At 52.6% G+C, this 13,331-nt stretch overlaps 2 protein-coding genes across 2 annotated transcripts; one reads left to right on the top strand and one right to left on the bottom strand.

Moving 5' to 3' along the window:
* Nucleotides 1-677: 677 nt before the first annotated feature.
* MIND_01427600 (uncharacterized protein) lies at nucleotides 678-2,080 on the top strand (the record flags this gene model as incomplete). The annotated part of the gene is made up of 4 exons (XM_037370658.1): nucleotides 678-901; nucleotides 948-1,539; nucleotides 1,593-2,018; nucleotides 2,072-2,080. The coding sequence occupies 4 exons, from the start codon at nucleotides 678-680 to the stop codon at nucleotides 2,078-2,080; spliced, it is 1,251 nt and encodes a 416-aa protein (XP_037212929.1).
* Nucleotides 2,081-4,714: 2,634 nt separating this feature from the next.
* MIND_01427500 (CxC2 domain-containing protein) lies at nucleotides 4,715-8,832 on the bottom strand (the record flags this gene model as incomplete). The annotated part of the gene is made up of 11 exons (XM_037370657.1): nucleotides 4,715-5,076; nucleotides 5,127-5,833; nucleotides 5,879-6,020; nucleotides 6,483-6,665; nucleotides 6,711-7,111; nucleotides 7,155-7,303; nucleotides 7,350-7,512; nucleotides 7,560-7,753; nucleotides 7,804-8,193; nucleotides 8,240-8,468; nucleotides 8,528-8,832. 11 exons carry the CDS (start codon nucleotides 8,830-8,832, stop codon nucleotides 4,715-4,717), a joined length of 3,225 nt encoding a protein of 1,074 aa, XP_037212928.1.
* Between the last annotated feature and the right edge of the window lie 4,499 nt (nucleotides 8,833-13,331).

Below are 13,331 nucleotides of genomic sequence, written 5' to 3'. Positions count from 1 at the left end.
GCTAAACCTGACCGGAAGTTGCGTTGCGGCGAAACCGCTCCGATCGGCCTGGTCCGTGCGCGATGGTCACGTGCCTTTTAATCGAAAAAAAACTCCGAAAAGCGAATCATGGAAGGACGTTCTTCTCCTCGTTCTTTTAATGCCTTGAGCCCTGTTAATGTTTTCATATGCGAAGGCGTCCAGGAAACAGTTGACTTCCTTGCGGAAGAGTTAGCTAACCTAGGGTCGAGTCCTGTCGAGTCGGGGGGTCGAGTTACTTCAGGCTCTTCAAAGGCTCTTCTGCCATGCCATGCCGCAAAAGCGACGGTGTACCAGAGAACTGTGGATTAGGATAGTCCTTGCAGAGGATGCCCACGCACCATTGGGCGCTGGGCCCGTCGTGGTCGTCAAGAGCAAGGTGGGATTGAGAAGCGCCACGTGGTGACATCAATCGAAGCGCCGATCAACGGTCTCACGCTCCTTGACTCCGCTCCACGACGACGCGCCGGGCCCCATTCAGAAGGGGACAGCAGACTGGTGTTCTGCCCATAGCTTTCACGCGCTGGCTCAGCTGGGTCTATGGGTATGGTGCACGTTACCGCGACTGTCTCATTCAGCTGATGATCGCGGCCCGGGCGTGCCCCTGTAACCTGTTCCACATGTGACGCGCGCGCGTCGCTTCCTCTCCCTCATCACCGATGGATGACCTACCCACCGAACTCGTTGAGCTCATCTCGCTCTTCGCCCCGCAGAACGACATCGCGTCGCTCTGTCTCGCCAGTACACGTCTCGCCGATATTTGCCGTCGCTCCCTATACCACAGCCTCGCCATCGACAGCAACAATGTCGAGCAGACAGCCAGTTGCCTCACGACGCTCGCGGATGCACCTCGCTGTGCGAGATTTGTCAGGGAGCTCGAAGTGTAACCTTTTCCATAAGCCACCTTCGTACCACTCACTCCTCCATAGCGTCAAACTGGATATAAAAGCACTAGCAAGCCACTGCCCCAAATTACCCTTGCCTATCGGTCTGCAGATAATCTGTGCCCTCCAAAATCTGGTGGGGCTAGAAACCTTCTCATTCGGCGCCGAACCCTCCCTATTCGTCTTTATTACCGGTGTCCAGTTTCCTCGCCTCCGGTCCTGCACTCTCCCGTACTTCCTGCATTATACCAGCGATTTCCTTGAACAGCACCGATCCACGCTTCAGACGCTCATTATTTCTCCCCGCCTGACGACTCAACTATTGACGGCTGCTGATGCGGCGGAAATCGAACCTCTCACCTTCCCGCGCCTGAACTGTTTCGTGGGGCCGTCGACGCTCGCTGAACGCTGGTTGCCGCATTCATCCATCGAGCATCTCATTGTCGATTGCAGACTTATCCCAGATGCGGCAAGCAACGTCCTCCGGTCTGTCAACAACGCCAGCTTGGCATCATGCACCATGCTTGTGGAAGGGTGGCACACCGAGCCGCTCGCAGCGGTCGTTTCATACGCACCGGCGGTTCGAGTGCTGACGATAATTGAGCTTGGATGCGACGATGATGAAGATGCATACGAGGTCTGTGCCTTCTCCCTTCCCCGCATCGGGGCTTACCAACCGTTGTGCGACAGGCCTTCTTGTCATCCGCTGACAAGTATATCGCCCAGCTCCCGCAGCTGTTGGCGCTCCGCGTCCCGACTTCTCCGAAGGATCTGCAGCCGGATAAGCCCGGGGACACGTCGCCCGCGGTGCTCGCCGAGCTCGCGCACCTCCGGCGCTGGGCCGCATGCTCCCGGACTCTTCTGCACGCTGCGCTGCACGACGTCTGGCAATGGGCGCCAACAGCCGTCTGGCTTGCAACACACAAGGCCGACGCAGTGCGTGTTGCAGCCGCCAGCGACTCCTTCGATGTGACGATAGCGCACATGCAGGTGGGCCCGGCGTCCGACGAGAATGTCAAAACGGCGGTGGATGCGTGGTGCAAGCGGCTGGACGAGATGGAGACGATCGTGCAGGTGGTTGCGCCGCTCGAGTCTCACGCCGTCGAACAGGCCCTGGTACGTCTACGTTCAGGTCAACTCTGAATAATAGCTCACTGTATTTATTGCAGAAGTTCTAACCTCAAAGGGCTGCTGCATTGAGAAATGCGTGTCTTGGATTGTCTAGATCTCTACAAACATTTCTTTGTAACATGTTAATGTATTTTTTCGCTACTCGAAATCAAATCATTTGGCGGCTTTTGACTATCTCATATACTTCGATAGGAGCCCCCTAACATGCACCCGAATACGTTATCGACTATTGTACTGGCAAGACTATCTACTACATTGGGCTGGATATTGGTTTAGGGTGACACTAGTCAGAAAAGAGGTAAATACCCCGAGAAGAAAAACTGGTCTCCGAGGAGAAACTCTGCGCTTCTTTGACATTTGCGAGAAATGTGGGCTCTTTTTGCCCCAAAGTCTCGCTACGTCATTCACCGACAACTTGTCACTCCAGAGAACTTGTCGCTCCGAGCGACAACTCCGCACTGTGCCTGTCATTCTCTGTAGTCACAGGACATTCAAATATAGTAAGGTGTGTTAAAGAAAAGAGAGGAGAACCAATCTATGTTGAGATAGGCACAACTGGCCATATAGCCGGCGCGCCCTTCCTGGACGTGTATCGACACCGATATTCCCCCTCCCCTTACTACCGTTTCCTTTATGATCCAATACTTATACCTACGCACATACAGGAGCATACCTCAGTCATCTCCTTTGTGCCCAACTGAGGTATGCCCCATTATATTACCCATTCTTCTTATACTTATATTGTTCAGTATAGGTACAATATAATCTAGTCGTCTCCTTCATGCCCAACTGAGTACTCTATTCTACAATCTATATTATAAACAGGCATATAGCTATTTATACTATATGAAGTATTCTGGTACTGTACTATTTAGATCAAGTGTCTGCATTTAGGGATGGGCACGGATTGGGCCAATCCAGATGGATACACAGATTGTATCCGGACGGATATGGATACAAATAGGACTTTGTGCCGGGAGCCAAGCACAATTTAGGAACTTGGAAACAGAATAACTAAACTAGTTCAACTTGCTAAAGCAGGACATATGATGCCACATAGCGCCGATCCGCCGGATTATCCGTATCCGTATCCGCGGATTACGGATAGGTGGCTATGTGGATACGGATATGGGTAGGGGGTCCGGTATCCACGGTTTTATCCATGCCTATCCCTATCTGCGTTACATGTTACAATGACAAAAAAAACTCCTTGTTAAAAATTGCCTTAAATCAAAACAAAATTTTTGGGTCCAAAAATTCAAAAATTCACAGACACTTGATCTAAATAGTACAGTAGGTTCTGGAGAACTGAGTCAGTAGAATATTACACTCGCAATGCTCTGCATTGGTGATGGCAGTCTGGTGCTGACATTATCCAGCCGGCAAGACTGGGGTTTGCTATTCTACACTTTAACAAGGCAGATGATCATAGCTATTTTCCCAGTCTATATAGAACACTTTGGAGGACAAGGTGTGTCTACGTCAATGGTGTTGCCGTGGATGTCAATCCAGCCTTCCTTGGAATGTAGAGCTGGCTGAGTAGAATGGTGAGATGATGCAGTAAAGGCTGGGCGCAAGATTAGAGCATGTGCTGGAGGGCCGAATGGAACCGGGTAAATGGGATGAGTAGAACCCCAATGTCATAAATGGGAATAGGGTGAAGAGAGCTTTCCATTGGTGCATGAATAGGCACTGTTGGATAGCAATAGTGAAGAGGGTCACCATGAGCAGCAACAGATGGAGGAACCACATAAGCGCCGCTAGCAGGAAGAGGATATGTCAGCACAGAACTAAAGGAGATGGCAATGGCAACCATTAGCATACCGAATGATTATAGAAGAAATCAGGGTCATACCAGATTGCATGCTAAAACACGAGGCACTACTTAAGCTGAGAGCGCGCTAAGGCAGTGACACGCTCAGCTGCGACCGCTTGATTCAACGGATGGATGACACCCGACTCCAATGTGAGGTGGATGAATGACCCAAGGAAAGAGGGAGTGGGGCAAGCGTTGATGAAGGCCGCGTAGCATTCGGTAACAAGTCCTGGAGTGGCGGGTGAAGTAATCTGGACAGACTGGACCCACCCGTTGTCGTAGCATAATCAAATCATTATGGGACTACCCACAAAAATGGATTGTATCAGCCATGATTCCACCCACTGTGGGTAGACCCATAATAAACACAATACCCCCACCTCCCTACGGCTGACAATGCCGACTGCTGCTCAACGGCGCCATCATGCCGTCTGCACATCACTCCTCAGGATGATACAGGGTGTATCACATGTCCGCCCTTTCCCCGTCCCGCCCGCCCCGCCGTCCGCGCATGGTGTTGCCCAAGGCACCGCGCACGTGCGTGGATCGATGCCTACCACCGCCCGCCCGCACAGCCCGCCACACACACCTTGCTCCCTCCCTGCCCAGTGCCCGCCAAGCGTCGGGATCACTGCGCGCTTTGTGAATCAATGGCCATCTACCGCAGCCCGCCCGCACAGCCCGCCGCCTGTCCGCCTGTCCGCCTGTCCGCCTGTCCGTTCGCCCGCGCCGCCCGCCACTCACTGGACCCAGTGCCCGCCCAGCGTGTGTCGGGACATGGGCTCACCCGGGCCTGGCGTTGCACTTGGCATTGTCGATCCGTCCCACAAGTAGACAAAACGCTTGGCATTTGTAAAAAAAACAATCAATCCCTCTCCTCATCGTTTCCATCGTTCTCTTCGACTGTGAGTTCCTCCTCACCACCATCCAATAAATTCCGCATCAATCCGCCCAGTGCGGCCTCGATGGATTTGCTCCATTCTGCGAAAAAAAACTCGCCCATCCGTCGATGTAGTTCGGCTTGGCGACATGCGTAAGCACGTAAGCCTGATTTCAATTCGTCGGAGATACCCTGCTCATCGCTTCGGTGATCCACCCGACTCTTCCATTGGTCTTGCTCCCAGCGAAGAGAGCGCAAGACGCGCTTCATCTCTTCCCGCACAAGGTTGACCTCCTCCCGCCATCTGTCACGACGAGCCTTCGCCTTAGACCAGTCGACACGAACAGCTACGCTTGCATCAGGCAGGGCAGTGAATAAGCTAAGCAGCATGACGTACAGTCGTGCAGATCGGATGCTGACGATCCACCCGTGGTCCAAATCCAGGACACAGTCCGCTTCAAAGCGGCTTCCGAGGGCTGGTTACGCGCGACCCGTGACGAATCGGCAGTCGCCAAGCGTTTGAGCGACTCGATGTCATTTTCGACCCCTGGCCGCGCATTAATGTCTGCGTCAAGGAGAGGCCGAAATTGAGGTGCGGAGTTGCTGCCCTGGAGCGCGACAAGCGCCGTCTGCGCATCTCGGTACTTGGCCGCGGCTTTTGCAACAGCCTCCCCCACACGACTAATCAACGATGCTGACCGCGTAGAGGATCGTTGTCCCACGGAGTTCTCATTCCACCAATAGACAAGGTGGGTCTGGGTATTCAGCGCTGCGCGAAGCTCCGCCAGCGCATCACCGCATTGACCGACACGAAGCTTTATTTCAGCTTCCGCAACCCCTCGACCACATGCGCTTGATCGTTTCTCCGCAGGTATGTGCGATGGAAGGTACAGCTTGACATATTCAGCTTTTGGTGGTGGAGCATCGGGGTCGCGTTCCGCCTCGTCCGCCATCCGAATATCGTCAACGCCGGGCATGTAAGTGAGCTGAAGACGGAGGAATGTTTTGTGTTTTCGGAAGAATGCGAAGCGACGCTCTTGTATCTGGCTGGAGCGATCAGCGTTTAATAGAGTGGTGTTTTTGGTTTCGGCGATGATGCGACGTCTGGAGATGAATTAGTTGCCTCTTAATGGAAACAAATGAGCTTACTGTTGCGCCTCCAATTGTAGCCCGGCCTCAATGAAAGCCGCACTGGTCATTCTACCCTCTACCAATGGGGCATTCCCGGCTCGAACGTCCTCAAGCTCCGCCATCTTCAATTCTTCCATAATCGACTTTTGCGTCTGCTGCCCTATCGTCTCCCGTCAGCCACCTGTACACGGGGTTTTTTTTAAAAAGGTCTTCTTATTACCAGTGTTAATGTTTTTAAAAAATGCCTCTAATTTATGCCCCTGCCAAAAGGCGGGTTTTATATAGGAAAATAAGAGATCAAAAAAAGGTTTAAAAAGTGCATGTCAGGGTGGGCAGTGTGGTAGCTATAAGGCCCAGGACCTGATGTGTGGAAAATTCCTGAAGTATGGGGAAAATACTGTGTAGGGGAAAGGCCAAAAAAGACGAAAAAAAATGTTGATGCCAAGGTGCCAAGAAAGATACGGAGTTTGACAGCGTGGATTCTATTAAAATGAGGGTGAAACTTGTAAATCACTGATGTTTTTTAAAAATGTTAATACTCTAATTACAAGGGATCTTTTTAAAAAAACCCCGTATACGCCTGCGTCAGCGAAATCAGAGTCAGAAGCTAGGAATGACTGACCATCTTTCGCTCCGTCAAGTAGGTAAGGGCTTGGTTGGGAGGAATCCGCTAACCACGCTCGCACTTTTGCATTCCACAGAACTCTGGTTGGAGCATCGATTCCCCCGTCAAGCTCGGAGAACTCTTCGTCTTGTCGTGCTGACTCTGCCAGAGCCACAATGAGCTTTCGAGCCAGAGTATTGCCTGAAATCCGTTAGTATGGGGCTTGTGAATCGATCGGAAGCTTACCTTGGCCGCGATTCTTCTCAAAGTTGATATGGTCAAGCCGGTCTTCAATCGCGTCTTGCCTCGCCCCTTCACCCATCTCCTTCGTGGACCATCCAATCGGATTCAGTGTCGCCCACGTCCGCTCAATTCCCTCCCCGTCGGTCTTGCCAACCCCGACCTGATACGACAGCGAATTTGCCGTACGACAGCCGATTTCGTGTGCCGCCGCGTGCCAAACCGGCAGAGCAAACTGCATTTTGAAGCCGCTGAGATCTTTGGCCATTCTACCACTGTCCTTCAAACGAGTCGCGCGTTCGGGTAGGTGGACACTCCATTGGCAGCCAATATCATAGGACAACGCTAACGATTCGACGGCTTCGTCTTGTACCGCAGAGAGCACAATAAAATCCATATTGGCATATCTGAAGTCATTTAGACAGGTATAATCTACGAGTTGGCACTCACCGCTCGCCCTTCTGTAGGTCTCCAATACCCTGGGGTCGTAGTAGGCCATGTCGGGCGCATACGCACCCGCCAGCCCCTGAAACACGAAGCCCAGTGCTAATTCGGGTGTCCTTTTGGAGGAGCGCGGCAAAAGCTACACAAGTGCTAATCTACAACTGCGTCAACAAGATACACAGAATTGACGATAGTACTCACATCTTTTTCGTTTATATACTCTTTCAGATGAGCTTTGTAGGCCTCGCTTTCGACAAAATAACCCCGTCCCGCAATCAAAGATGGGTCTTTGTGGGCGTTGGCGCGAATTCGATTTTTAAGGCGAAAATTCGCGTCGACGGCAAGGATCAGCTTATAGAGATAGCTGTAATGCGTCAGTTAATTAATCTAGTTAAAGCTAAGCATGCGCACGCATCCTTCTTCCGAACGTTGCGCCAGCCTTCAGGCAGATTACGCTCTGCATCGGGACATGCCCAGCAACGTAATGCAAAACCACCGCGCTTCTCCACCACAAGTCCGTTCTTTTCGTGAGCGCGCCCTAGACGCTTCGCAGTCGTAAGGAATGTATGTTGGCGGGCAATTCTGATGAATGTCTTGTATCGATCCTAGGTAGTCATGAGTTTAAAAGACCGGAAGTGGAGAAGGAGACGCTCACAGGAACCTTGCCCACGTTCGCCGCATCAGTCAGTCGTTCGAGGGTGCCGACGAAGTCGTGCGCATTGAGGTTGCCGACGACATTGAGCAGCCGAAAGAGCTCCAATGCCTCCAATGTCGCACAAGTCTCGGGATTAATCGCTGTCGCCGGATACCAGCCATGCGCGAGGAGTTGCTGTACTGGATCGCTGCGCCGCTGGCCATATTCACAGCTGCAGAGGCGGATACGAAGAGAGAAGATGCCGCGGGTGTCAATGACAACCAGCGACTTGACTGGCCCAGGATTCTGGCAAGCAAAGCCGTGGTGCCCCAGCTGGAAGACGAGGCCCAACCCGCCATGTTCTTTCGGGGACTGGAGCGAAATATCGTCCCAATAAACGCCATTCCATTCCTTAGAGCACGTCAGATGGGTTCAAGAGGGAATATATACGACGCACTCGCAGGGTATGCAGAGGACAACGCATGTGCTGCTCGACCACACATTTTCCGCATTGCAGGAAGCCACCACATTGCTTGCATTGGAAGATCCGGCAGTTATCCGTCCCAAAACATTCTCTGCAGAACGAACATTTCGGAGCATGGAGAAAATCTCCTAATCCTTCTCGACGCAAAAAGCTCGTCAAGGTAAAATTCGCTGTAGGGAAGCCAAGTTGACATGGGATCGTCCTGCTATTGTTAAGTGGACTACTGGATAGGTGAACACAACACTCACCGAGCTGGCATACCGTCGCCTCTTCGCCGTATCCCCCTCTCCTTCCTCCTCGTCCGGGCTAACATCGTAGGACGTGATGGTATCTGCTAGCGCACGCATGTCGTCCAATCCAGAACCCGAAACTGGGATCCATTCTGCCAGCCTCTCGTCGTCCTCACTGACAGCAACTCCGCGATGGCGTTTTTGGGGGGCAGTTTGTTGAGTTCGACTGAAGAGACGTGCCCCGTCAGCGGAGACGTGGGTATGAAGGTCGCCGTGGGAGCTAGTGGTGCTGTCGTGGAAGTCACCGAGATTCTCTGCCCGTGTTCGTCGTCCCATGTTAGTCAGGGAAGAACGGGAGGGTGTTCCACAAACCTGATAGTGGCTTGGTTGCCAAGCGTGGGCCTGACTGTCACAGCGTGTCGTCATTCACGTGGGCACACATGACCAGTGACAGCACTGCCTCCTTCCTTCCACCAAACCGGATCCTGGCCAATCCTGGCCTACCATGCACCACACGGTCAAAACACTTGGCTTTTGCTTAGCAACATGTGGTCGTCAGACTGATAACCTGCGATGGCGATTTGAACTTGGGCAAACTCGAAATCCTGTTCTTTCCCTCTATCATGCCCACCTCATCTGCTGCTGCCTTCCAAGCCGCCCTCGACTCGCCCAACGTCTTGTTCGCCGCTCACATTGCTGGGGCTCCGGATGTGCCTGCTGTAAGTCATTCCTATGTCTGCGCTGGTTTTGGCCTATGTTTCTGTAGGACAGCACGATGTCTGCGCCAGTTCCCGTGCGCCCTCGAGATGGCAACAACAATCTGACGGTAATCCTCGGCGAATACGGCCCAACGGATGCCCGCCCCATGTACTATCGCGCCGAATACAACCTAGCTGCTCCGCGCGCTTTTCCCTTCATCGATTACCGCACCCTCGATTACCCACCCGGCTTTTGCGAACACTGCTTTCGCGGGTATTATGCATACGAAGAACTGGGGGTGGCCTATGTGGTTTTGCTCGACTGTCCACACCAATCCCCGGCCCATCTCCCCGGAGCTCCCTGCCCAACAAATCCATTGCGTGGCTCCTTCGCAAGCGGCAACGTTCTGACCTGCGTACTGTTCGTGGTGGCCTGGCTATTGTCAAGCAGAATCGCGCTGGGCCCGTTCTCGACAATCCCACCGAATATCCCATCTGCAACATCGACCGGGCGGAGGAAGATTTTGTCGAGGATGTCATCATCACCTACATCACCCTCCTCCATGCGCTCGACGGGGGCAATGTTTACCTGGCGCCGGAGGTGGCGGGCGAGATAGAGGAGGGCCAGCACTTCCCTGGCTGTCCTCCGTCGCCGGGCCCCGACGCAATGTACTGAGATGGGTGGAATTGGCGCTGTTGTTTTCAATTTTTTTTTACAATATGCAATACACTTCATTGACGCCTCTGATTGTGGGAAAACTGGCAACAAATATCGTAGCTAATCGTGAATTGAGCCCTCTCCATCCTGCTTATTGCGTGAAAGTCGTGGTTCACGTATCGTTCGCCAACTTGTAGCTCAGCCTGAGGCCGATTGTCTAAAGAATATTAGTGCTATTAACAGACCAACCACTGGGCTGACCAGTGTTGATAATATGGCCTGTGCGGCTCTCTCGCGTGCTCGCCTCTGAGGGGGGCTGGGGCTGAACTTGCTCCATCGTTGACGAGGAAGGCATCAGTGGTAACGTGACGTCACATTGGATTGCATCTTTTTTTCTTCTTCCAAACGACCATCATTGCGACATCAGAGTGTCTCCGAAAGGGCCTTGCCCTGGCACATGTGGTCTGAGGGCCCATCCAAATGGAGCTTCGTGTCGACTTCTGGATCGACCTCAAAAAGACCAATGCCTACTCCGTCAAAAATCTTGGGCCCTCTGTTTCCTTCACTATGTCGGGAACCAGCCTCCCCGCGACACCTGGGCGCAACAAGCTCAAGCCTATTGACGTGGACGCCTTCCGCACCCCTACCCCGGGACGCAACAAAGTATTTCCCATCTATGCGGACTCCTTTCCGACGCCGGCACGTTCGGCCTCACCTATCGATGCGGACATGTTCCCAACCCCCGCCGGAGTCTCCCATTCGTACGTATTTCTTCTTCCGATTAGACTTATCACTAATCAACTAGTCCAGTTCCTCCGCTTGGGCCCGCACTAGCCCGGGCGGCGGCTTTGCCGGACTTGACCAGCGATGATGAGACAGAGGTCACAATGGCGACACCTCCTCCCCCAGCCAATACCTGTCTGCCCCCGGCCCTCGCTCAATGGGACTCTGACACTGAGGCCGACGAGTACACGGATGCAGGTTTGTCGCACCCTACTGCATTGGCTGTTCTCACTCGTGTTTACCGCTAGCTCAACGAACCCTGCGCAATTTGCGCGAGCATCGCCGCGGTATGGGTGGTCCCCCTCCCCAGCAACTTGTCCAGTTATCTCCCCGCCCCCCCGAGAACCAGCTCTCGCGGCGGCTGCACTGATTGCTCGAGCCGGCGTTACCGCCCGGCTGGCCGTCGAGCACGATGATGCTGCTCTCAATGCAGCTGAAGAGGCCCAGAGTCGTGTTTGGGCTCGCGAGCGCATCCTCGCACGGGTCGCCGCGCTCCTACAGGCGGCTCGAGATGACGACCGACCTTCGGCGGCCCTGCGTTGGATTAGCAACCATGCCTACCTCACCAAACAACAAGCTCCCGAGTCCGCTGATACTGAGGTCATTGACCCAGATCTCGCATGCTCAATCTGCTGCGAAGTTCTATCGCATCCCGTCAAGTATGTCTTTCATTTCGACAATGTCAATTGATCTAATCGACTCTTTACAGGACATCTTGCTTCCACATCTTCTGTTTTGTTTGTCTTCGCGCAAACATGGAGCTCACAACTGCTTGCCCCATCTGTCGCACTGAGCAAACGGTTTCGCCCAGTTCTTGCCCCGCATTCAATCGCTTGCACGCAGCGGCCGTACGCTTTCGTTATCCTCAATGGCGGGACGACAGTCAAGTCAAAATCGAATTCGTGAATCTCCGCTCTCTTGCTGGAGCTGACCTGCCCACCGAGTGAACGGGCCGTTGCGGGACGACAAAAAAAAAACCGGCGCAAAGTCACCTTTCTTCTGTTATCTATTTATGTGTCGTAGTCGTAGTCAGTAGTATATGTTGTACTCTGTGCAAGCCATCGTCTTTGACCACTTCTAAAGTGCATAGTGTGCCAAGAAGCCTCCTGAGATGTGTGCCGATGCTAGATTTGCCTGTGGCGAACGTGAGCCCGAAAATATGATGTGTGATGCCCCTGGTCCAACAGACGAGGGACGGCTCCTTGTTCAGTATTCCAATCGGAATGGCTCGGTCTCTTGCATAATCTAAAAGTATATGTAGCAGGTAATGCCAGACAATATTTTGGGAATTTTTACATTTTTGTTTGCTCGGGATAGCTCATTGCCAGAATCGACAGTAAATCAGTGTCTCATCCTAGAAATTCGGTTGAATCCGCCAACATTTTCACATATTATACCCCAGTTTTTTTCAAGAAATCACAAGGACTGCATGGACTGGGTCTATTCTGGTCAGAGCGCTGCCATAGCATACTTTCATGGAATGCTAGACGGTGTTTTTGTAGTTTGTCCAGCCGAATTCAACCAGTCAGTAGGACTTTTATCAATAGGAACTACCGTTTAGCCACCCACCCTGGCTCTTCCACTTTTACCATCCTTGGGGCTTATACACACAAGCTCATCACATCTCTTCATGGCATGCGGGGCGTTCTGGCGTGCATCGAACAGCCAAATAAGCTGACACATTCACGTTACGTTGGCCTGGTTGATCGCCGTGTGCGTGTCAAATGCTGTGCTGGCACTTCGTTCCGACAGTCATGTCCGTCTCTGCGACGAATCCGCCGAAGCCCTGTCTTGCCACAACTCTTCGTCCCGCAACCAGCATCGTGGCCCGTCGGCAAGCAGCCAAAAAATATCGGGAAGAGTGAGTAGCTATCATTGGGTTAGCGTGCTCGCTCAACGCGTTACACTAGGAATAAGGATGAGCTAAATCTCAGGGCTGCAGAACGCATGTCTCGGTATGCCATGTCTGTGCGATTCAAACTTTGCTCAGTCCTCTGATTAGCCTGCGGACAGCTCGGTTGGGTACCCTCGATAACAAGACTTTGGAGAGCCAACGAGCAAAAGATCGAGAGCGCAGTCGAAGGTATCGAGAACGGTATGCAATCCCCCTGCACTCTATGGTGAGCTGACTATCCTAAGCCACACAGCTGAGATAGCTATCCATAAGAGAGAAGCTCGCAACCGGTGAGTTTTATTCTCTACAGAATGCACAATGTTACTATTTCAAGTTCTCAGTGCGTATATCGCCCTGCACGGGATTGAAGCCTTCGCAGACCGAGAATACAATCGCAAACTACGGCGCCTCATCATCGAAGAGGACGCTCAACTCCTGGAGCTCGATGCTGCGTATCAAAGAGAATTACTATCACGTCGCAAGCGCTCGCAGGAATCTTTGCGCTAACTTAGCTTGTAATCAATTGTCTTGATGTTGCCGCTACCACTGGCATAGGGTAATTGAAACCAACTTGTTTTGGCCATCCCTGAGTGTCATCGGGGCCCGGGCTAAGTGGCAAATCTCTGACATCTTCCGAGTCCTACCATACCGAGAAACCCGACAACGCCTTCTTTCTGTTATCATCTGGCAGCTCTTGTGTCATTGTCAGCGTACAAGGTTGCCGACTATCACTGATTGATACAGAAGCACTTGTCGATCTTCCGCCAAAGATATTATTGCGACATGCAGGCTGATAGCAGCA

Source organism: Mycena indigotica (genome assembly GCF_014461135.1).
Source record: "Mycena indigotica strain 171206Taipei chromosome Unknown Mind.scaff0020, whole genome shotgun sequence".
Lineage (NCBI taxonomy): Eukaryota > Fungi > Basidiomycota > Agaricomycetes > Agaricales > Mycenaceae > Mycena > Mycena indigotica.
Note: the sequence above shows the minus strand (reverse complement) of the source record. Positions and strands in the feature narration are given on the sequence as shown.